We start from the raw sequence: 24,538 nt of genomic DNA on the forward strand, positions 1-24,538 counted from the left end.
GTGATAATTACCTTTATCACATTATATAGTCATCCTTTTTCAGTGGTTGGAATAAAGTACTACTTAGCATGGTTTTGGTGATTGTAATACAATATTGTTGTCTGCATTTATTATACAGTGCACTAGAGTTCTAGAACTTATTTAGTATCCTTAAATAAAATCTTTTCTGGGCCTCCCTGGTGGTACAGCGGTTGAGCGCTGGGTTGCAAAGCTGCCCGCAGCCTCTGCAGCGCCGGTTCGATCCCCGGCTGCTCCCCGGCCACCGGAGGAGGGTCCCACATGGCGCGCAGACCTCTCCTGCCGCCCGCTGCTCCCCTCAGCAGTGTACTTCAGTCCTTCTGCCTGCTCTGCTCCCCGCTCTGGCTCTGGTGAATCCTCTCACCCTCCCGCGCTTCTGACTGTGCCCAGTGCTTGTATAAATAAATAAATAAATCTTTAAAAAAAAAAAAAAAACAAATAAAATCTTTTCTATCCTGCTCTCCGCCCCTCCCCCCCCAACAAGTTTGTAAGTGATGATTGTAACTAACTACAACGAATCATGATTTCAGGAACATCAGGATCTGATTCCCCGGGACAGGCTGTAGAAGCTGAAGAGATAGTGAAACAACTTGATATGGAGCAAGTGGATGAGATCACTACCAGTACCACTACATCAACTAATGGAGCAGCTTACTCAAATCAAGCAGTTCAAGTGAGGCCATCAATAAATAATGGTTTAGAAGAAACAGAAGAAACAGTTAATCGTGATATCCCACCCCTTACAGGTGAAAAAAATTTCTTAATATGTTTTCACTAGTAGTTTATAAAAATACAGTATATTTTTAAGTAAGCAGATTAAATGCCGTTAGTTTTCTTGTTTGAAGTTAAGGTAATTAAAATTGGAAATAAAACTTTTTTGTAGAAATTCATTCATTTGGAAATTGAATTTAATTTCTCAATCTGTTAGTCACTTTACAGTTTAATTTTTTGTGACGCTTTTACTACTTGGAGAAATTTGACACAACTAGATAAATATATGCTCATGTTTATGAACACTATAATTACACCAGTCTGAGACTGTTAGGTCAGAAATCCCTACCTGGAGGAGTCTCATACGTTCAGGTTTATTTCATACATAGATAACATTCCCCCAAAAGAATCTTCTGTTCCCAGAACTCTCCCTGCACCCAAACTGTGCAGTCTAACTCTGAATCCTTTCAAAGACCCAACTTACTTGTTGAGCCTTGGAAATGGAAATGATGAAACACATTGAGGTCAGATTTTTATTACCGCTGAGACATATAAGACATGTAAGAAGAAATTGTGTTGCATCATGCTTAAAAGAGGAAATAAAACGAAGATGACCATTTTTTTCCTCAGGGAGAAAATCTTAGATTTTTTTTTTTTTTTTTAAGATTTAGTTTATTTATACATAGAAGAACTGGGATGTAGGCTAGAGGTTGGGGGGAAATGAGAGATTCACCAGGGACAGAGTGGAGAGCAGAACAGGTGAATGTATTGAAATCCACTGCTGAGGGGAGTAGTGGGTTAGACAGGAGAGGTCTGCTGTGCCACGTGGGTTAGTTCCCTGACCAGGGATCAAACTTATGCCACAGTGACTGCCTATAGCTTGATAGTACTGAGACTTAACTCCTGCGCCACAGGGAGGCCCCTCCCATATACTTTAAATCATCTCTAAATTACTTATAATCTGAATGCAATATAAATGCTGTATTTATAGTTCTTATACTGTATTGTTTAGGGAATAATGACATAGAAAAAAAAAAAAGTCAGTCTCTATTCATTACAGGCACATGCAACAACCATTGTAGGCCTAATTACAGTGTACATATTTTCTGTCCACAGTTGGTTGAATACCAGGATGCAGAATGTTCAGATATGGAGGGCTTAGTTGCTATAAGAACACCATGTGAATTATATGTTTATATGTGTAAATACCATTCAGTTAGAAATTGAATTTTTGTATCATATTTTTCTAATAGTAAGTAGTAAATTTCCTCTTGCGAATTCTAATTCTCTAGTGTAATCTAGCATGTCATTTTGTTTGTAGTGGTAATTTTTTCCTTTGGATTTGGAGTTAGATCTGTGTCTTAATAGATTTGCTTTTACAAAACAAACCCTTGGACTGAAAACTGAATAGTGGTTCCCAGAAGGAGATTGGGGGAGGGAATGGTAGAACAGGGCTAATTGGTAATTGATGGTGACTGGACATTTGATGGTGGGCATTGTATGATATACACATTCAGGTGAGAAACTGTACACCTGAAACCTATACAGTATTGTAAACTAAAGTTACCTCAATTTAAAAAATTGCTTGTAAATACTGTTTACAAATTATGTTTTCTTTTTAGCCTAAGATACAGAGAGCTTTAGGAGGATCTAATATAAAAGCAGTAAAAATGTATACTTCATGGAAACATTGAATAAAAGTAACATTTTGTTTTTCACTTTACTAAGTAGCCCCAGTAACTCCGGATAATGGTTACTCATCAGCGCATACAGAGGCCACCTATGAAGAGGACTGGGAAGTATTTGACCCGTGAGTTTTATTTTTTCTTTCCATTTTGAAGCAGAATGAAAGTACATGTGTAGAGGGGTAGCTGAATTGGTATAATACAAAGTACATGTGTAGAACATTTGTCCTGTGGGATTATACTACCTTTAATGAGTTAATTTGTGTATTTTCAGTTTTGTTTACATGTTTTTACAAGTTGGGTTACATAGGATAATTTCAATAAAGATTTAAAGATAGGCTGAATTTAGTAATATTGTTTTATATTTATAAAAAGTTGAAATGTTGAAATTTTCTTAATATTTGATTTATAGCTATTATTTCATCAAACATGTTCCACCACTGACAGAAGAACAACTAAACAGGAAACCTGCTCTTCCATTGAAAACAAGAAGCACACCAGAATTCTCCTTAGTTTTAGACCTGGTAAGTTTATTACCTTTGGTGGTATTGGAAATAAAAGAATTACATTCTTTTAAAAAATCACACACACACACTCTTGCCCAAAATACGTTAAAAAAAATACAAGTGAATGAATAGCCTTACACATTTACTGTAAATGTGTCCTGATACTCTAAAACATTTTCTTAAATATTTATTTTTGCTTATGCATATAAGAACTGGGGGCCAGGGGCGCAGGGTGAGAGGATTCACCAGAGACAGAGTGGGGAACAGAACAGGCAGAGTGACTGAAATACAATCCTGAGCAGGCGAGACAGGAGAGGTCCATGCCATGTGGGTTACCTCCCTGGCAGGGGATTGAACTCGTGCTGTAGTGGCTGCTGATAGCTTGATAGTGCTGATACTTAACCCCTTGTGCCACCAAGGAGGCCCCCTGAAACGTTATTATTTAAGCATAGTATAATGAAAATGCTCAGTAGCCTTGGCACCTTTGTGATTTATTTTTCAGTTATTTAATTAGAATGAAATTATATTGTTTTTCATTATAGATTTCACTTTTTTGGAGGGTTAGGATCATATTTCCTTGAATGATGAAATAAAATATAATCTGGGTCTCAGTATGTTAATCTTAGCAGGACCATACTCCTTTTTCTATTTTTTTTTGTTTTGCAAATTATTTTATACCAATAATGTTATATTACTAGACTCAGTGCTGACTAATGAAATCTTTAATATGCTCTTGATGTGATTTAAAAATTTATATTTTAGGATACTAGAGGTGCTTTGAAAATTAAATATCTGATATCTTTTGTTAATAACCAAATTTAATAAGTCCCCATATTTACCATATGCTCACAACTTCTCTATATTAGCAAAAAATACATATCTATTATATAATATTGGAAAACTTTTTATTATTTAGCCTTTGTTACTGGTTTCCTATAATTAGAGAAGTGGTTTAGTTCTCAAATAGTTTATCTTGAGGAAAAGCATATTTTTAATATTAACTAGCATGAATAATGTTTTGATAGTTTAACACCTCATTAGGCCTTACCTAGCCAAAGACACATAAAAGAGGTATCCAAAAGTCTCAGATAATTTATTAAAGAGTGAGTAGAAAGAGCATTTTTGTAACTGGTTATGAATAATTCAAATCTGATATGACGTTAGTGAAGAAATTGAAAGAGCTTTTTCCTAGATTTTTATATTAGGCATTGATGTGGTCATGATAGCAAGTTTGGCATATAATTTTTAATCCTATGTGAAAGTAAACAGCAAAGGAACAATAAGAATGAGTTAACATTAGATTATTTATAGAAGCAAATAAAGAAGTATGAACAATATTTAGGTAGACTACATCATAAAGTAAAATTGGTTATGATTCAAATGTAGACAGAAACTATCTTTTTTTTTATTGCTGGGAGAATATCTTGGCATTTATAGTCTTGTATGCTATTAAAAGAAAATGAGGCATATCTAGAGTATTTTTTGCTCATTGCCTCCCTACAGTTTAACTTTAGGTTAAAAGAAACACACCAGCTAATAAGATGTGAGATCACAAGGTATGAATATTTGTGCTTCATTTTAATTCATCTTAATCATATTGAAAAATTTTGGGGGGTTATAACAACTTTATTTTAAAAAATTTGTACAGATGGAAATCCTGTTTGTTTTTTAAGAATTCAGAAATTGAGAAACATGTTTGCACATCGCTTAGGATGATTCTGATCTTATCCTCTTTATGAGAAAAATGAGAAAATAGGTCTTGGTTGTCAAAGTTGACAATCTTTCATTGACTGCCAAGTTAGTTAAACAATGTTTATGAAACTTACTCAGATACTAAATCACCCATCATCAACGTAAAATTCTTTTTTTTTTTAATCTTTTTTTTTTTTTTTAAGATTTATTTATTTATTTATACAAGCACTGGGTACAGTCAGAAGCGCGGGAGGGTGAGAGAATTCACCAGAGCGGGGAGCAGAGCAGGCAGAAGGACCGAAGTACACTGCTGAGGGGAGCAGCGGGCGGCAGGAGAGGTCTGCGCGCCATGCGGGACCCTCTGCCGGTGGCCGGGATGCAGCCGGGGATCGAACCGGCGCTGCAGAGGCTGCAGGCAGCTTCGCAACCCAGCGCTCAACCGCTGCGCCACCGGGGACGCCTTTTTCTTTTCTTTTTTTTTTTTTTTTTTTTTTTTTTTTTTTTTAGATTTATTTATTTATTTATATAAGCACTGAGTACAGTCAGAAGCGCGGGAGGGTGAGAGAATTCACCAGAGCCAGAGCGGGGAACAGAACAGGCAGACTGACGAAATACACTGCTGAGGGGAGCAGCAGGCACGGCAGGAGAGGTCTGCACGCCATGTGGGATCCTCGCCAGTGGCCGGGGATCGAACCGACACTGCAGAGGCTGTGGGCAGCTTCGCAGCCCAGCACTCAACCACTGCGCCACCAGGGAGGCCCCCAAAGTAAAATTCTTCATAAAAAGTTTAAGAACAAGGAGCTCCATCAGTATAATATATGCATTTTATTTTATTTTTTGTAAAGATTTATTTTTCTATACAAGAGCTGGGATACAGGCCAGAGGTGTGGAAGGGTGAGAGGATTCACCAGAGACAGAGCGGGGAGCAGAACAGGCAGATGATCGAAATACACTGCTGAGGGGAGCAGCGGGTGCGACAGGAGAGGTCTGCCACCCCATGTGGGAATTTCCCTGGCAGGCCGGGAATCAAACCCGGGCTGCGGAGGCTGCAGACACTGCAGACAGCTTCACAGTGCTGCGCTCAACCCGCTGCGCCACTGGGGAGGCCCATAGAATATATGCATTTTAAAAATAATTCTGAACTTCCATTTGCTAGTTAGTTTGCTGAGCTCCACTCTACCTTCTGATAAGTTTCTGAATGGTGAGAAGTGGAGCTGGAGAATTTGCATTTCTAACTAGTGTCCAGGTGATGCTAATGCTGATTGCTAGTCTAGGGACCATACCTGAGAACCAGTGACTTAGAAAAATCTGGCCCAGACTGCTACACCACACACAATAATAAACATAAAATTCTACTTAATAGTGAATGCTTTAATAATGGTTTTTGTAATCATTCATAAAGTTATTTGAAATTTCTTTTCATATCTTGATTCATTCAGTATGTCCTTTTTATTTTAAGGATGAAACACTAGTACACTGTAGTCTAAATGAACTAGAAGATGCAGCACTTACTTTTCCAGTCCTTTTTCAAGATGTCATTTATCAGGTAATTTAACTTTTTTTTAACTTGATATTTCGCCTACTAGATAACATTCTGAACCAAGAATCTTTTGTAATTTTTTTTTGGGTGAAGTTTAATATGTTTTTTCCTAATGAATTTAATCAGTATTTTAATGACTTGCTAACACAGAGTAGCTTTATGCTAAATTGCAAAAAAAAAAATCATTAATTTGTTACAAAAGTTATAAACTTTTTTTACCCAGTGAACTCTGCTAGTTTCATGATCTGTTTGCCAGCAGGTGGAGGCAGAAGCACTGACATAGATCTCCGAGAAGAACTTCCAGGTTGACACCTGGAACTGTCCAATTAATATAAAGAAAACTCATTCCTTGTTGGTCATATTTATTTCCTTTTTAGTAATGTGGTCTGTAGATTTCAGTTTGGTAGATACTGCTTTATTTTAATCTCAAAATTCCAAGGCACATTTTCAGTTGTTGCTTTACTTAAAAATTTAGGTATCATGTGTGTTTATGTTACAGGTAACAGTGCAAATATCATTTACATTTCATTTTGAATTATATGGATAGGGCACAGTTTTTACTTAATGTTTGAGATTTTCCTATTATAAAATTAATATATGTTAAATACACTTTGAAGATTGCAAAGTGCCTTTCTGTGGTGGTGGTGATTATTTAATTAGCATAGCTTTATATACACCAGACCAATTGTTGAAGGATTGGGTCAGAGTCAGAAAGTTTTTGTCCTGAGGAAGCCAGCCCAAGGATTAACTAAGAACATTGACCATGTGGATGGGAACAGGTGTTTATGGTTGTTTGTGTACTCTTACCTAGGCAGTTAGAATGTGAGTATAGTTTTCTTGGCAGATAATAGTTACTATCTCAGGATCAAAAATTTCAGTTAAATAGAAGTTTGTGGTAATGAGCCATAAGAGGATTTTGGGTAGGAGTAGTGTCGGTTTTAGTTTAACTTACTTGTGCAAGTCTGATAAGATCTGAATACTGTATTTACTTTTATGTAAGCTGATTTTAGTTTTGATATATGATGGAGGATCAGAAAAATAAAAACGGGTTTTTAAGAATTTTGTGATCCTTTTTTAACTAGATATTTAGTATAAGGTAAATAAACCTCTTTCTTATTAAGAAGACATCTCCTGACTAGGTTGTTCTTGTTTTAGTGCACGTCAGGGATGTGAGTCTTAGGGCAATTATAGAGTGATAGCAATATCTTAGTTCTCCTTTTTAAGCTTTATAACCTTGGTTATTTGTTCAAATTATACTTAAAATGATGACTTACAGGCTTTGAATTTGGAAAGGAAAGCTGTTACTTGAAAAATGTAATTTGAGATGACTTCTTACAGATTTGAAATTTATTTCTTTTAGCTGGTTTTGGTCTGTTAAAATTTTGAATAAGCAGCTTGGAAAGTAGACGAGTTTGATTCTTCCCCTTCATGAGCAATTCAAAAAACTGAATTTTTTCTTACTGCTGCCACTATTTCTGCTTAAATTCTCTTATTTATAAAGTTCTTATTTTCATGTGGATCTGGATAGTTGTCTTATTTTGAATAAAAGGCTTGTAACAGTGCATATGACTAAGACTTAAAAAACAGCATATACGTACTGAGTCTACCTCTGGAATTCAAATAACTCCTTTTTCTTACATAGTCTGAATTATACTTTCTGAAATTAAAATAAATGATCTAGTCTAAATCAGGAACAGTAAGCCACAAGTTACACAACTCTTACTTACAAGTTATAGAGATGATTGCATTTTAATACTGTGATTTAGTTACTACATCATAATACAGTTTAGTTTCCCCTTTAGTAAATTTTTGAGGATGTCCGTAGTTAATATTGGGTACAGTCCCTTGAATTTCTGGTTTTGGCATAGCCATTCTGTCTGATTCTGATTTTTTAAAAATAACTTTGAGAAAAAAATAAATAACTTTGAAGAAATCTTGGGTTAGGGTTCCCCCAGTTTTCAGACCAGCAAGCTCCCTTTAAACAGGGAATGATGTCTTTTAAACTTTCAGTGGTGTTGTCTCCATCTACTGGCAAAGAAGAAATATACACAAGGGTCTGAGATGATCTAAGAGATTTTGGAGAAACCACATTATTAGGTAAGATGTAACTTACATATTTAACCACTACAATATAATGTGGCCAGTTAAAGGTAGAAATCTGTAAAATACTGTATATACTCTTGAAAAAAAATATATATATATATACTCTTGAAAAATAATTTATTAAGGTGGAATTTATGGCATAAAATTTTGAAGTACAAAGTTACATGACATATGTCTGTGTACTCTGGAATATTTCAGTTCAATATAATTTATGTGTATACTTTCAAAAATAAAGTGGTAATGTTGAGGAGGATCAAATTTTTCATCTCAGTGTCCTCTTGGGACTTCTTGCTTTCTTTTTATGGTAAGTTTGTTATAGTTGATCTCTATCTAATTTAAATTCTACTTGTTATTTCTTTCAAAAACAAATAGTCTTACATAGGTTTTAGTAATCATCTGATCAGGGGTTGGCAAAATTTTTTATATAGAGATATTAATATTTTAGGTCTTGCAGTCTTCTGTTGCAGCTGTTTTTTCTGCTGTTGTAGAGTAAAAGTGGTCACAGATAGTACATGATCAAATAAACATGGCTGTGTCCTAATAAAACTTTACAAAAATAAATGACAGTCTGGATTTGGCCTACAGGTTGTTGTTTGCGGACCCCGGTCTAATAATTGAGAGTATATACAGTAAATTTACATAGTTAAATTCTAAGTAGAAGTCAGTAATCGAATATCATCAAAATTTTTGTTGATAGAGAAATTTTAAATTAGATCCATTGCAATCTGGTTGTGGGCTTTCTTAGTTGTTTTTTTTCTCTCCAGATGGAAGTTTGAGGGAAATTTGAGGTGGCCACTTCACATTTAAAGATTGCCTGATTTCATGAGATATACTTCTTTTGGATGATAAGTAGAACTCAGCTTGGTTAATGCAAGTCTTAGACTTTATGAGCAGGTAGATTATTCAATTCTCAATTTAGTATCTTGAGTGTATTTGAATTCCATTTCTCTAAGAGATAAAATTAAAAGATCCACCTCAAGTTAAAATTTGATGTATATTAATGCTGACATTATATGAATAGACAGATTATAGTTTGTGTATATGGAGAAAAAACTCATTTGAAAAAATAACTGAATTTTTAAAGTGAGGATGTGGCATTCCCAAAGGCAAAATATGTAGATTTTTGTTTGAATGGGTTTCTCCTCCCCCTGCCCCTCAAGGTGATAGTTTTTTTCCCCCACAAATTGTTTTACATTTAGTTACTGGGAAAACATAATTTATTCATTGAATGGTACAGATGCATTTGATATCTGGAAAAACAAGTGCATGATCAGTTCCAGTGCACATGTTTAATCTTTATATTTAGCTTTTGATGACACATTATCAGGAAATCCATCTCGTGGTGTTACTCAGTTAAGAGGTCTCCACTGTATTTAGTTTCTGTTCCTGCAGATCCACCAATTCAAGACTCTAGGTCATCTCAGTCCCTCTTCCATCCAGAAGATGACTTCTATCCACAAGCAGGACTGAATCAAAAGACAGATTTTTCACTCAGCTCTTGAGCTGAACCACCTCCTCAATGACCTTCCTCTATCTCCATCAAGAACTGGAGCTCAGTTTTTGAAGATGTAATAGAGCTACTCAGCCCAAACGTGGCTAATTGAAGACAAAAAGAAGATGCCTCATATGTTTCACCACAGTACAGCCAAACGTAACTGTGTTGTCCAACTCCTGATTCTGTAAAGTATGGCAGGGCATCTGATTTTTCACTTTGTTCAATAAGACTTTAAGCAATCAGTGGCTTTCTGTAAAATCAACAAACTTTGGGTCAGCTGTCCAGAAATCAGGTTGTGGTAAGCACTCAGGGAGAGATAGGAGACTTAGGGAGCTACTTACTGAAGGATGCTTTATTAGTAGAGGTTGTGTGAATAGCTGGAGGGAGAGTTTTGTGAGAAACTCATATTTAGCAAAGTTTAACCTCTTCCCCATTATTGACGTGTACTTGGGAATTTTAATAGTCTAGGATAATTTTCATAAGGATCGCAACTATTTTATACCAAGTAACAAGGGAAATAGAGGTTAGTGACTTTTTTCTCTTGTTTGCAGTTTTTTTTCAGAAAAGCCATCACAATTTTTGAAAACAGAAAGTCTTTTTAAGTGAAGAATTTTGTAGCAAATATACCTAATCAAGTTTTTCTTATCTGAAGTTCTGACTTTAGCGATAGTAACAAAGAGGGATTTTGTTTTGATTTTAATAAGGCATAATTACTTGTGCCTTTCTGGATATTTAGTATTGAGGATAAAAGCAATACTTTAGTTGGTAGGAAATAACATTTAGATAATTATAATCAAATCTTAAAAATTTAAATTAACTTTTACTAAGTATAGTTGTTGGTACTAATTTTTTCATCATAATTCTCCATTATTTTTAGGTTAAAAATAGGTGAAACCTATTGTTATCTATTTCTCAAATACAAGAAAACATTTCGTGGGGAATTATCTAAAATGTATCTTAAAAATGGAAGCAGTTCATTAAAAAATACTTGGAAAAGTTCTTCATCAGCTGAAAATGTTCTGCAAATTTAGGAGAGTGACAGTTGATCTAAGACTTTTTGAGACTTCAAAGTTTAGAACTTTTGAAGGCAACCTTTTGTTTTTAAATGACTTTAAACTTTAATATAGACACATGATTATTATATGTACACAAGTATATGTATACTCATTTAAATAAAAATAATGGCCAGTTGTTACTTGATGAAAATTATGCTCTGTTGCTGTTAATATGCCACCATATAAATACGTTAATTTTCATTTTATCCCACTTGGAATCTAAGAAAATTCCTTTTCACGTTTATCTTTATTTAATATAGAACACAGTTTCATAGAAGTTGATTTAGTTTGAGGATTTTTGATTTTTATTGGTTCTGATGTTTACCCCCAGATTGACTGACTTGCAAATACTTTTCCCAGTAACCATTTACCTCTTATTAGAACTATGTAAAGTAAAAGAAGACTATAAAATCATCCAGTGAAGTTGAGATTTCTATAGGGCCTAACTGAGCAGTTGAGCAACTTGCTTTCTATGAAGGAGGTTTGGGTTTATCTCTGTGCTCTGGTATGGATGCTAAGAAAATGGAGCTAAATTAAATAGTTAAGCTGTCAACTGACACAATTCATTATAACTTTCTCTCTTGTAAAAGTATAGAGTATAGCCACAGGGTCTGACATTCTCTTTGAGTTAAGGCTGCCTGCTTCTATGCCACAGAATCATACCGATACTAGCCATTTGCCCTTTGACTGATTATTCTCAAATAATAAGGTAGATAGTACTGTCAGTTGGCAGTTTGAATGTGCTGGGCGCTTAAGGTACTTTACATGTATTAACTTATGTAATCCTCACAACATCCCTGTTTACCCATTTTATAGATGAGGAAACAGGTGTACAGAAGGGTTAAAAAAATGGCAGAATCACTTATACAACTGTACTAAAAAGATTTTGCAATATTTGTAGCATTCATTCATATTTTCAGTGGTCTTTCTTCCTAGTGCTTTACATACTGATTAAGTAGCATTCACCAGTCATCCTTTAAAGGTGCTATACTCTTAAGTGATGGCATCTCACTGAATTTACCATATTTTACCTCAGAGGTGTAGCAGTAATTTCAAAGAATATGGAAAAGCTATAGTTCTTTTTGAATATATTATGGTCATATTATCTGTGCTTAAAACCATTTGGAAATATTTGTCCTAAAAGGACTCACATTTAAGACTTTTTTTTCCTTAATCACTTCCTCACAAATTGAAACTGCTTATCTTTGGTTTATTTTCTTTTTTCTTTTGCTCATGCTGTTAGAGTTACCTATGATACTAGATTAAGGTTTGGTAAATGCATTGAAAGTAGTCAATACATTTAACTTGACTTTGCATATTTAGACATAACTTTGAATTAGAGTTCACCACTAAATATTTATGATCAGTATATAACTGAATTGCCATTTTTATGACTATCTTTAGTAACTAATTCTGTTAACCATTTATGGCTTATTAGGACCATACATACACACACACACACACACACACAGAGTTATAGGACACTCTCATTATCTCAGTAACAAAGAAAGTACAAGCTACCTGTCCAATATTTTTCATATAGATAGTATTACTGCAGTTTAATGTAGTGTATTTCTATTATATATTCACTGCTTTTCTATATGCAATTTAAATTTTGGTAAAAATCAGTCCATAGACTAATTCCCCTGCCATTATTCTGAGGACATTGTTCTAGTAGATTTTACTTTAAATAATGTAAACATTTATAAATCCCTATATTCAAGTAATAGTCAACCTTTCTTAAGAAATGACTTTGGTTGTGGTATTTATTATAACATTATGCATTATTTTTAAGCTTTTGACTTTAAACAATATTTTTAAACAATATTATTGGTTCAGTGATAGATTAAAACTATTTGTGGTATAGATAGAATAACTGCTGTGTATTTGAGAAACATACGCATTTTAGACTGAATTGCAATTTTCAGCCAAATTTTACATTTGGGAAAATATATGTTTTTGCCTTTTCTTTTTAAAGATTTATTTTTATTTATTTATGCATACAAGAACTGGGGTATAGGCCAGAAGTGTGGGAGTTGAGAGGATTCACCAGAGACAGAGTGGGGAGCAGAACAGGCAGATCTCCTGAAATACACTGCTAAGGGGAGCAGTGGGCGAGACTGGAGAGGTCTGCTACGCCATGTGGGTACCTCCCTGGCGAGGGATGGAACTCATGTAGCAGTGGCTGGTGATAGCTTGATAGTGCTGAGACTTTAACCCCTGAGCCACCAGGGAGGCCTGAGACTATATGGTTTTGAAGATTTACAAGTTTGAAGAATGGTTGGTGAAATAGAGAAAGAATTAAAAAAAAAGGAAATAACTGATAGTTCAGGGCAGGAATCATTGTTAGGAAGTTAAGAGAAGGAAAATGAAGTGAAAGAGTGCGTGTGGACTAGATTTTGAAGCACGTGGAGGCATGCCTGTGTGTGCACCTATATTTACCTTTGTGACCTAATACAGTAAGGGATGGTAGTCTTACTATACTTACTGGACTTAACTGCTTCTTGATTTCTGTTTTACTGCTTTGATATAGCCATCCAAGTGACTTCAACCCTGGCATTCTTAATGTCTGTCTCTACAATTTTGCCTTGTGTCACATGGTTGAACTCCATGTGGCTCCAACCCCACCCTTGCTCATTGGTACAGTGTACCTTTTTCTACATTATTGTTTTTCACTGACTCACCTCAGTTTCTGCCTCTGTCTTTCAATCCTGAAATACCTTCTTTTTCAAATGGTGAATCTATTCCCAGGATAGGAACTTTTATAGTAAACAGTTACTCTATTCTCATGGAAAGAAACATGCTAACAACATATTCACCCGTCTTCGGTGCCATCTTTCATCCACCTTTTTAAAACAAGTCAGATTTTAAGATATACTTTATTTTTAAATATAGTCAAGTAATAGAGTACATAATGAAGTTATACTTTGATCTAACCCGGAAGTCACAGTATATTTGGAATATGTGAATTTCATCAATGTTCCACTTACTATGTTTGGATAATATTTTTATTTATTGAAGATTTATTTATTTATGCATACAAGAACTGGGGTACAGGCCAGAGGTGCCGGAGGTGAGAGGACCCACTGGAAAAAGAGTGGGGAACAGAACAAGCAGATAGACTGAAGTACACTGCTGAGGGGAGCAGCGGGTGAGACAGGAGAGGTCTGCCGCGCCGTGTGTGTAGCTCCCTGGCCAGGATTGATCACATGCTGCAGTGGCTGAGGATAGCTTCATAGGTTGTGTCTTAACCCCTTGCGCCAGCAGGGAGGGCCTGTTTGGATAATATTTTTAAAAACAATATATTAGTGTTCAGAGGAAACATGCCAAATTACAGAGGTCCTGCATATTTTATTTTACATTTTGGATCAAGTATTGATCCAATAGGAACACTGAAAACATTTATACCTATGCAAAAATGAAACATTTTTGGTTATTACGTGCATGGGAGTGAAAAACATTCTAAGCAATAAGAAAAAGGCCTTGATGGCTCTTAATTTATCACCACCCTGGAGATGAGGTAATTGAGAAAATGGATTGGCAGAACCAATGGTTATTTTCTTAATCACAAATCTATTCTGGAAACATTCTTAGTTAAAAAATGATTTATCAGTAATATATGTGAAATACATCAGCTACTTGGATTATCAAACTAGTAAGGTATGTTTAGTTTTTAACTAGGGCTGCAAACTATACTACATTTCAGGATGAAATGTTAAATGTTAATTAGAAGACCAACTTGAGTCTTTTATGCCTTATCCTAATGACAGTGAATGGATGCTAAGGATTTGGTTATTTTTATTGGCTAGGGGGAGGAGGAGTATGTGACTTGCTTTGTTTTTGATTGGTTAAGAAATTAAGGTAAAATGCCTGAGTAATAGGAGTAAAAGCATGTAAATATCATTCTAGCCCAGAAGTTGTGATAAATTGTTAAATTTGTCTTACACAAGTGATCATTTCTTTCTTTTTTTTTTAAGATTTATTTATTTATGCATACAAGAGCTGGGGTACAGGCCAGAGGTGGGGGGGTGGAGGTGAGAGGATTCACCAGAGATAGAGTGGGGAGCAGAACAGGCAGATTGACTGAAATATACTGCTAAGCGGAGCAGCAGGCAAGTCAGGAGAGGTCAGCTGCACCCACCTCCCTGGCCAGGGATTGAACTCGTGCTGTGGTGGCTGAGGATACCTTCATAGTGCTGCGTCTTAACCCCTTGCGCCACTGGGGAGGCTCTACAAGTGATCATTTCTTAAGGGCATTCAGTAGTTGTCCTTGTATAGTTATGTGGACTTCCTCCTTCTCTGTATTTGCTTAACTTCAGGCAATTCTGTTTTCATTTACTCAGCAAATTTTCATCAGTTACTCACTATATGTTTTGCATTGTCTTATGCCTTTTAGGCTTTGAAAATTACAAAGATGGATAATACATAGTGGGTACCTACTTAAAATCCTTTGCTTGCTTTCCTTAACTGCCCTATACATTCCCAGAACTGGATTTTTGTCATGAGAGTATTTTTGTGTGAGTTTATATTAATGACAGAATTAAAATGCCACAAAGCCTAGATTTGAATTTGTGGGCTCCCCAGTTTTGTTTTTTAATCTGAATCCAGTGAATCTGGTATGTAAGTGTTCTATAAATATTTATTATTCATGGTATCACCTTTTTTAAATTTATTTTTTTAAAGATTTATGCATACAAGGCTAAAGGTGCGGGGTGTGGGAGAATTCATAAAAACAGTGGGGAGCAGATCTACCTAGATACACTGCTGAGGGGAGCAGTGGGCGAGACAGGAGAGGTCGGCTGTGCCATGTGGGTGAGCTCCCTAGCTGAGGATTGCTTGCAGTGGCTGTGGATAGCTTCATGGTACTGAGACTTAACCCCTTGCACCACCAGAGAGGCCCTAATAGTCACCTTTAACTATAATGTAACTTTTTCTTTAAAAAAAAAAAAATTTCATCCCAGAATGTATAACATTTAAAGGAGTCAAAATCTTTTGTAAATCAATCTTAGTGCTTGCTCATGACTATTTCTATTTTTTAAATATTCAAGTGTATTATTGTTAGAAGAGTGACATAAAAATAGGTAAGAAAGGCACAGAAATGAGAAAATGGCGTACATAAAGCAGTTCTTTGGGTACTTTTCTGATTTCAGTAGTTTTTGATAACCAATGTGTTTTACTTACATTTTCAATCCCAGTTAGCCTGGTAATGCTAATTTAGAATCCACACATGTATCAGTAAATGTAGAACAAAATTGATTTCTGAAAACTTGCAGTTATATAAGCCTACCATTCCAAACATCTCTCCTCTGGACATTTGCCTTAATAGAATGTAAAATAAAGGTATTCTCGGCAGGTGATTGTTGAGAAGAATTGGAGTAGTTTTTGAGGAAGGTCATTGAGACAGAACAGCTAGAGGTGGCTGCACAACCTGCCTAAGAATTGGATGGCTGGTACCTGGCTGGAAGATGGAGCTGATTGGTGGATCAAAATGTTAGAGGGAAACCTTCCATTTTTAGTTTAAATGTTTGTCAAAATTCTATTCTAATGAAGTACTATCGTTGTATATTGCTGTTTACTTATTTAAAAAGTGAAATGAATCACCAGTGGTTATCTTACCAGAGGATTGTTTCAAGTGATTTTTTTTTTTTGTATGTAAAAAATACATTTGGTTGAGTGATACTTAGTAAACCTCTCTATTAAATATGAACTTTTTAATTATATCTGATGTTAGAATACAACATTTTATAAATAAGTCATTTCTATTTTATATCTTTTTTTGCTAAAGCCTATCTATTGTATTTATTCAGGTTTATGTGAGATTAAGACCATTCTTCAGGGAATTCCTGGAACGAATGTCTCAGATGTATGAGGTAAACATGCTTCAGCTAATCCCATACATATTTTTATTTTATTCAATATAGTACCCATATTTAGTTCATGTATAATGATTACTTCTTTTCCCCTGAATTTGTAGATCATTCTTTTTACTGCTTCTAAGAAGGTGTATGCAGACAAGTTACTGAACATACTAGACCCTAAAAAGCAACTGGTCAGGTAAATTTAATTAAGAAATAGTGGAAATGTCTGTCACACTGCTCTATGAAATTACTATGATTCTCTTTAATTTTTATGGCCATTTCACTTGGCTTCACACGTAGAGATTTGTTGTATTGAGTGGTGAATATAAGTTAATTTTTAAGCCCTCAAAATCAAGAGTTCCTATTGCTGTAACTTCAGACAGACTTTCTTTAAAAGATACAAAAATCAAATGTATTTATTCACTGTAACATCTGTATCCTTATTTCTTTTGGGATTGGGGGAGACTTACGGGTGTTCGGAATTTTTCACTGTGTGCATGATGTTTTCACTTACTTTTGTTTCTGAGACAATGCATGTTATGTCAGCTTTTAATGGCTTAGAGAAATAAGTTAATTTTAGCAGAAAGGGTCATAATTAAACCTTTTTGCTTTTCTCAAGATTCTGATTGGAAATTAGTTGGTTTAGCAACTAAGGTTATCCTGTTCGAGACTCAGTTCCTTGTATGTTTCCTCAACCAGCAGATGCACTGTGTTCCTGGTTAGGTGGGAGTGCCTTGGGTAATTTTAAATTTGAAAATTAGTTCCATTATTTCTGTTAACTGAAGTGAGATACTAACACTACAGCAGTCCTGCTGCATCCTCTTAAGATGTAGGTGAGTTGGTCTTTGAATTTTTGACCAAGAGCTGAGAGATACCCCAGAAGGCTCATAAGAGCTCAAATGGCTGGGTATTCATTTTCTTGAATTCTTTTCTCCCATATTGTTTTAGAGGAAAATCCTAATCTTGAGTCCTGCTATTGATAGTATCTTTATTATTTACTGGTTTCAGCTGTGCTGAAAGGCTTTTCCTAATGTCCACTGTTAGGAAATTTTTTTCCCTTCTAAATAGAACTGTGATACATATTTTTAATAAAAGCAAATTATAATTCATCTCACTTTTCCTAATGTTATCAAAAGTATACAAATGATTTTGTTTTTATGACATCATGTATTTTGAAATTTTTCTATTCTGCACCTTTAATTTTCCAAAAACAGTGGTGAGCAACCCAAGTCCTTCCTTTTTGGAACTTTCATTTCTCTGGGACACAAGTCATAGTCATGTGATTATTTAATGTGTTTAAAATGAACACTTTTTAAAATTAGTTTTATAAAATCTACACAGTTGGAATTTTAAATTTGTTTTATCTAACATTTGGAAAACTTAGTGCAACAGGACTTTTTGAACAGTATAATTCATTAGAGTGCAGATTTGATTATTGGTAAAAGTAGTTTTTCTTCAAAACTACAAATACCTGCTATTCAACCTCAGACTAGTGGGTAACAGTGAAGAGTTTTAGTATAATTTAAAGTAGCCATCACTATCTGTATATGCATTCAGTTTTCTCCTGTCTAGGGTGTTTATTGTATTGGGAGAGAGGCATCAACTGTGACTTGTATATATACTGTATCTGCGTCTCCAGTTTCCTCATAACTGTTTTTATAAATAAAATGTGGAATCTTACTTAGGCTCAGTCAGGTCTCTTCCTATATTTTTTTCAAAGTAGGGCTGTCTTTAAACCTTTCAGATATAGATGATCATCTAATTAATTTTAACTAAGTATTCTTTATAATAAGGGGAAAGAACTGTATATACTATATTTTGTCTGTTTGAAAAACTTCCTCTGCCATTGATATTTTAACATTGAGTTCTGATGTTTTGCTGTTATTATCAGAGCTGTAACAAGTTGTGTTGATAGAAAATGCCCTTTCTTGAAATTGCATAATTTCAAAAATACAGGTATGAGTAGGCCCTATTCCTGAAAAATTGTTCAGTGGAATTAAGACACAAGGAAGCCAAACTACCAAATTACTAGTGTATGCAAATAGGGCATTTCAAGGTTTGGGGGAAAAAAATCATTATGTCTGTGGAGATTATATAATTGCTATGGTATATCAAGCCTTTAGTATAAAGCTTTCAAAAATGATACAGCTTTTTCAATTTAGTATCTGTGATTGGTGAAACATTAGTTTACATTTGTAATACTTGAATCTGAATTCATCATTTCATTCAGTCCTTGTTTTTTTCAAATGATCGTACACTCACACTGAATTAAAAGAAAGATGATTATTTAGGAAAAGTTAAAATGATGGAATGTTTTGGCCTCCACACCTTTTCTGAAACACTATAAGGGAAATTAAAAACATTTTTTAAATTGCCAACACAGAGACATTCCTTCTTATATTTTCTATTCTGGCATGTACAGGGATAGGGAGGCTGTGTGGTCTTCTGGTTAGAGCAAAGGACTGGGAGCCAGGAGGATCCTGGGTTCCAATGCGGGGCTAACTACTGACTTACTGTGTGACCTTGGGCAAGTCACTTGATCTTCTTGTGCCTCAGTCAACCATCTCGAAAATTGGTTAAAAAGCAGGACCTCGCTGACAACCAGATGCTGCATCTGAACTGAGCTTTCCTGGGTAAATAAATTATAAAAACAATTTATAGAGTTTTTAATCCCTCTTTATAATTTAATATAATATTTTGGGATAAGCCAAAGTTCTTTAAGGCATGGTAACATTTGGTTATAAGGTTTCAATAATTGCTAAGAATTTTTATAGTAGAACTGTAGCCCAAAGCTTAGGCTCACATTTGTATTAATTTTCCTTCATAAAAGAAGATAATAATAAGGCTTAGCCTGTATGGCCTATCATATATGTTTGTGCACATGTTTCTGTATATGTTGTAATTTTAGAGATTTAAGTTAATTTGCTTTAACTTTTACGTTTAGGCACCGGCTTTTCCGTGAACATTGTGTTTGTGTACAAGGAAACTATATAAAGGATTTAAATATCCTTGGAAGAGATCTTTCAAAAACTATAATAATTGACAACTCACCACAAGCCTTTGCATATCAGGTAGGAAGAGTGTTACTAAAAAACTCCATTGGGGGCTAACACATAATTGAGGACAAGTACTTCCAAACAATATAATGAGAGGACAGAATTTTCCACTGGTGGAATTTCCATTTAGTGTCATCTATTTTAGGATTAGAAAGCAAATTTTCTTTTATTTATTTATTTTTAAAAAGATTTATTTATATAAGCACTGGGTACAGTCAGAAGCGCAGAAGGGTGAGAGAATTCACCAGAGCCAGAGCAGGGCACAGAACAGACAGACTGACGAAATATACTGCTAAGGGGAGCAGCGGGCGCAGCAGGAGAGGTCTGTCACGCCATGTGGGACCCTCGCTGGTGGCCAGGGATTGAACCGGCACTGCAGAGGCTGCGGGCAGCTTCGCAGCCCAGCGCTCAACCGCTGCGCCACCAGGGGCGGCCCAGCAAATTTTCTTTTAAATGAAGTACAACATAAAGAAAAATGTGGGGGCTCCCTGGTGGTGCAGAGGGTTAAAAACGCAACTTATGAAGCTATCTGTAGCCACTGCAGCACGAGTTCGATCCCTGGCCAGGAAGCTACCCACATGGTGCAACAGACCTCTCCTGACTGGCCCGCTGCTCCCCTCAGCAATATATTTCAGTCAGTCTGCCTGTTCTGTTCTCCACTCTCTCTGGTGAATCCTCTCAACCCCCCCATCTCTGGCCTGTACCCCAGTTCTTGTATGTATAAATAAATATATCTTAAAAAAAAAAAGAAAAATGTGAGTTATAAATCTGAGTAAGGAGGGACTGTAACTCCTTTAATAGTTTTTCTTACCAGTTGTTAAATCACTAATTTAATAATAAACATGTTTTAGAATTCAGATAGCTTCATCAAGTTCTCCTGGTTTAATATGACATTCTGAGATATTTTCTAGAGTATTTTGTCAATATATTTGTACCTTTCTTAATTTGAACCTTTTCTCAAACTAGAGATGAGTCACCCTTCCTTGCATGATATATTTTGCCTTTTTTTTTTTTTTTAAAGATTTGTCCATTTATATAATAACTGGGGTACAGGCCAGAGGTGTGGGAGGGTGAGAGAATTCACCAGAGACAGAGTGGGGAGCAGAACAGGCAGATGGACTGAAAACACTGCTGAGGGGAGCAGCGGGGGAGACAGAAGAGGTCTGTCATGCCATGTGGGTATCTCCTGGCCAGCCAGGTATCAAACCCGTGTTGCGGAGGCTTTGGACAGCGTCACAGCGCCGCACTCAGCCTGCTGCACCAACGGGGAAACCCTGTTTTGCCTTTTTTATAAATATGTTCATGTGAAAAACATGCTTCACATTAATTCAGTGCAAGGTAGCTTTGGTGGAAAGTAGGTTGGGTGTAGATGAAATAAGACTTGCCCCATCTTCTATATTTCAGCCATAGTAAAAAGTAAAAAAGAAAAAGGGGAAAACTGCGTATGGTATTAAAATGTTCAACTATAAGTCACTATGTTTATTTGCTTCCATTTTGAAATGTGTGTTTTAAGAATTTCATCCGGGTTCCTAGATAAAATCCTTTGTTATTCTCTCACTGTTATGCATAAATGTTGAAATAAAGGGCTATAGATTATTTTCTATAAAAATATGGTTTTGCATTCTTGTTTATAGTATCTTCAGTGAAATACTATTGAATCAGCTTATGTTTGTACTATATTTTAGTTTATCCTGCTAGTTGCTGATAATAAAACAATGGACATGGTTTTGTAAAAGTATATGCTTCTCTTTAGTAACAGTGCTTAATTGTATTGACTAATAGTGACTATTTTTGAATGAATAAAGTCATGCTTTTAGTTATTTTACTGCAGAACTAGTTTTAGTATAGATCTTCTTGTTTAGTTTTACATAAACTAAGATGAAATTACACTGAAAAACAGGCTTCAACTTATTCCTCTACATGTCTACTCACCAATAATTTGCTAATGACTATGGCAAGTATGAACTCTGATGATACTGTTTCAAAGGAACTTATGTTTACTTAAACCTATTATAAAGTTGGCAAAATGTAAACAGGATTTATTTATTGTTTTAGCTATCTAATGGAATCCCTATAGAAAGCTGGTTTATGGATAAAAATGACAATGAACTCCTAAAATTGATTCCATTTCTGGAGAAGCTTGTAGAACTGGTAGGTATATCTTATCATTTACCTTTTCCTGTTTTGATTTGTTGCTTGACTATTTAATTGTTTTACTTTAGGCATACTGACTTTTTAAGACAATTTAGTAGAGAATAGGGCAAAGGTGAAAAGGATTATTAGCATTTTTGAACTTTTTATTTATTTTTAAAGATTTATTTATTTATTTATACAAGAACTGGGGTACAGGCCAGATGCTCGGGAGGGTGAGAGGATTCACCAGAGACAGAGCGGGGAACAGAACAGGCGGATTGATGAAATACACTGCTGAGGGGAGCAGTGGGCAAGACAGGAGAGGTCTACCGCGCTATGTGGGACCCTCGCCACCTGGCCAGGATTGAACCCACACTGCAGAGGCTGCGGACAGCTTCACCGCACTGTGCTCAACCGCCTGCGCCACCAGGGGAGGCCCTGAACTTTATGTTATTACATAATAATTTATATATTGTTTTTATTGTACTGGGCTCTCTTACAAGTCACTAACTAGGTATGTTACATTGATTTCATAGTTTAGGTCTAGAACTCATGATTGCGTTACTGAAAAGGTCTGGGATTTTTTTTTTTTTTTTTGCCCCCTAAATCCATGAATTAATTTTAAAACAGATATATAAAGTAGAATTTAGCACCATAATAGTTTTACCTGTCTTTTGGTTTGGCCTTGTATTGCATTATTTTTGTTACAAAATTAAACTTTTACTGACAGTTCCTTAAAAAATCTAAATTCTAAGTTAACTCTTCTGTGTAATACTATATTTTTGGCAAACAAAATAGTAATAGTTGTAAAATAGTGGCATGTGTTCTCTGCAAAGAAAGAATGGTCATATCTATGAAATTGTGACTTTTAAAATGTCCTTTTCTCTACGCAGAATGAAGATGTTCGACCTCACATCAGAGACCGATTTCGCTTGCATGACTTGCTGCCCCCAGATTAAGTACAAAGACTTGTTAAATCACTGAATGGGGAGAGAATGCAGGACCCTTTTGGACTAAGACAAAAACATTGCCATTACTGTTGAAATTTTGCATTTTTGTACCCCGTCTTGCTTTTCTTATCTTTGGTGCCCAATAATAATCAAGGGTTACAGAAAGAGACTTTATTTCAGATTGAATACATACAGTAGGTAGGCTAAAACAGAAGAGTCTTTAGAACTAGTGCAACTCCAGTGAAATTTTTTTATGTACAGGACATCTGCAGTTTATAAAGAATTCTGTTTCTGCCACCAGCAGTTTGACCTGTAGTCACACAGGATTTTATGATAATAACAGAGATGAAAATGGACTTTTATTTTCTCTCTGTTTGGTGCTCTAAGTGGGTTTGTAGCCACTTTTCTGTTACTTTAAGATTCTCATTTCAACAGGAATGGCCAGTAAAAGTTGTTTTATTTTTCCTGTTAAGGTTTATAACCTTTTTTACATTTTTGACCTGTATTAGATTAGAATCTCATTATGCATTCCTTTTAGTTGAGGCGCTTCATAGTTTTCTGGAAATAGTCAATTTTTAGTTTTATATTATACATTTGAATGGCCGTTTTCCTGCTTTGTCTGCCTGCATATTGTATATTTGTTTAAAAATATTCTCTACTTTTAGTCCATGTAAGTTTCATTTAGAAAGACATGCATTTATATTTTGTTTCTGTAATATTCTACTGTAGGTGAAATCTTCAGAAATCAAGAGACTGGGTAGATAAGAATATATGAATGACTAATATTCAAAAGATTTAAACCATTGTGATGGCATGTGTTTCCAGATGGTAATATCTTGCAATGGCACAGATTTAATGGATAAAAGGTATACCTCAGACTTCACTGTGCTCACCAATCTTTGAGGAGAATGAGTTTGATCACCTGTTGGGCTTGATTTGGTTACTGCTGCCTTTGGTTTTCTCCAGGAATGAAGTATTCAGCACAGTGACTCAGTATTTTTAGTTACTTTGCATGGGCTGGTCGTACCTCTGTTATGCTCTCGGTTACAATCAATTTAAAACTCTGTATAACAGTCTTGGTACCTTACAGTAGCTATGCATAATCCTGTGGCACAGTTAACTCCCAAGCCACCAATGCAGTTAATACGCTCTCATAGTGGTTTTCTATGCTATATGAAAATAGTCTTCAAGCCTTGGTTCTCTAATGCAGCTACCACAAGAGGTTGATATTTTTATAGTGGCGTGTAATCTCCTTTTCGGGAGGCTTTTTATGGAAGGTAGAATTTGTAAAAGTTAGTATGCTTTGCCTCTCGACTGCATTAACATGCCACAGGCTCAGACTGTTTTTGTGTAAAGGATGTCAAAGAACGGCACTTTTTCTAAAGAGAAGTTTGATATTTTGTATGCTTGTTAAGAAAGTACAGTATTGGAAATTAAAGGTGGACAACTGATAATTGAGGAGTATGTCACTTAATTTTTTATGTATATTACCTGTTTACTTGTACAACTTATTGTACAAATTACATGCAGCTTCATTTTCAAATGAATCCTTAAAATAAGGAAATCTTTTTAGGAAAACATTTAATTTTTGTATTTTTGATTTTAAAGGCATGAGTTATGTCAATTTTCAGTGTATTAATGAAGATTTTAACTTTTCATCAGGTTGAGTGTTTTCTTACTATATTATCTGTTGTGTATGTAGTTAGCATATTGTGTCACTGAACTGTTTAAAAATC

The 24,538-nt window shown here is 35.3% G+C and overlaps 1 protein-coding gene across 4 annotated transcripts in view; it reads left to right on the plus strand.

Moving 5' to 3' along the window:
- The window catches only part of CTDSPL2 (CTD small phosphatase like 2), a 60,550-nt gene extending 36,294 nt beyond the window's left edge, over positions 1–24,256 (plus strand). For 2 of the 4 annotated variants that reach the window (XM_037502387.2, XM_054701144.1), the window contains exons 5-13: positions 549–764; positions 2,458–2,539; positions 2,827–2,938; positions 6,072–6,158; positions 16,613–16,675; positions 16,780–16,859; positions 19,608–19,734; positions 21,775–21,870; positions 22,746–24,256. In XM_037502387.2, coding sequence (XP_037358284.1) covers positions 549–764; positions 2,458–2,539; positions 2,827–2,938; positions 6,072–6,158; positions 16,613–16,675; positions 16,780–16,859; positions 19,608–19,734; positions 21,775–21,870; positions 22,746–22,811 — 929 coding nt within the window. In that variant the 3' untranslated portion in view covers positions 22,812–24,256. The remainder of the gene's footprint in view (positions 1–548; positions 765–2,457; positions 2,540–2,826; positions 2,939–6,071; positions 6,159–16,612; positions 16,676–16,779; positions 16,860–19,607; positions 19,735–21,774; positions 21,871–22,745) is intronic. The other 2 variants (XM_037502388.2, XM_037502389.2) reach the window with 1 other exon arrangement.
- The last annotated feature ends 282 nt before the right edge of the window (positions 24,257–24,538 follow it).

This window comes from Talpa occidentalis, unplaced genomic scaffold, assembly GCF_014898055.3.
Source record: "Talpa occidentalis isolate TD23 unplaced genomic scaffold, MPIMG_talOcc4v2.1 talOcc4.11, whole genome shotgun sequence".
Classification (NCBI taxonomy): domain Eukaryota; kingdom Metazoa; phylum Chordata; class Mammalia; order Eulipotyphla; family Talpidae; genus Talpa; species Talpa occidentalis.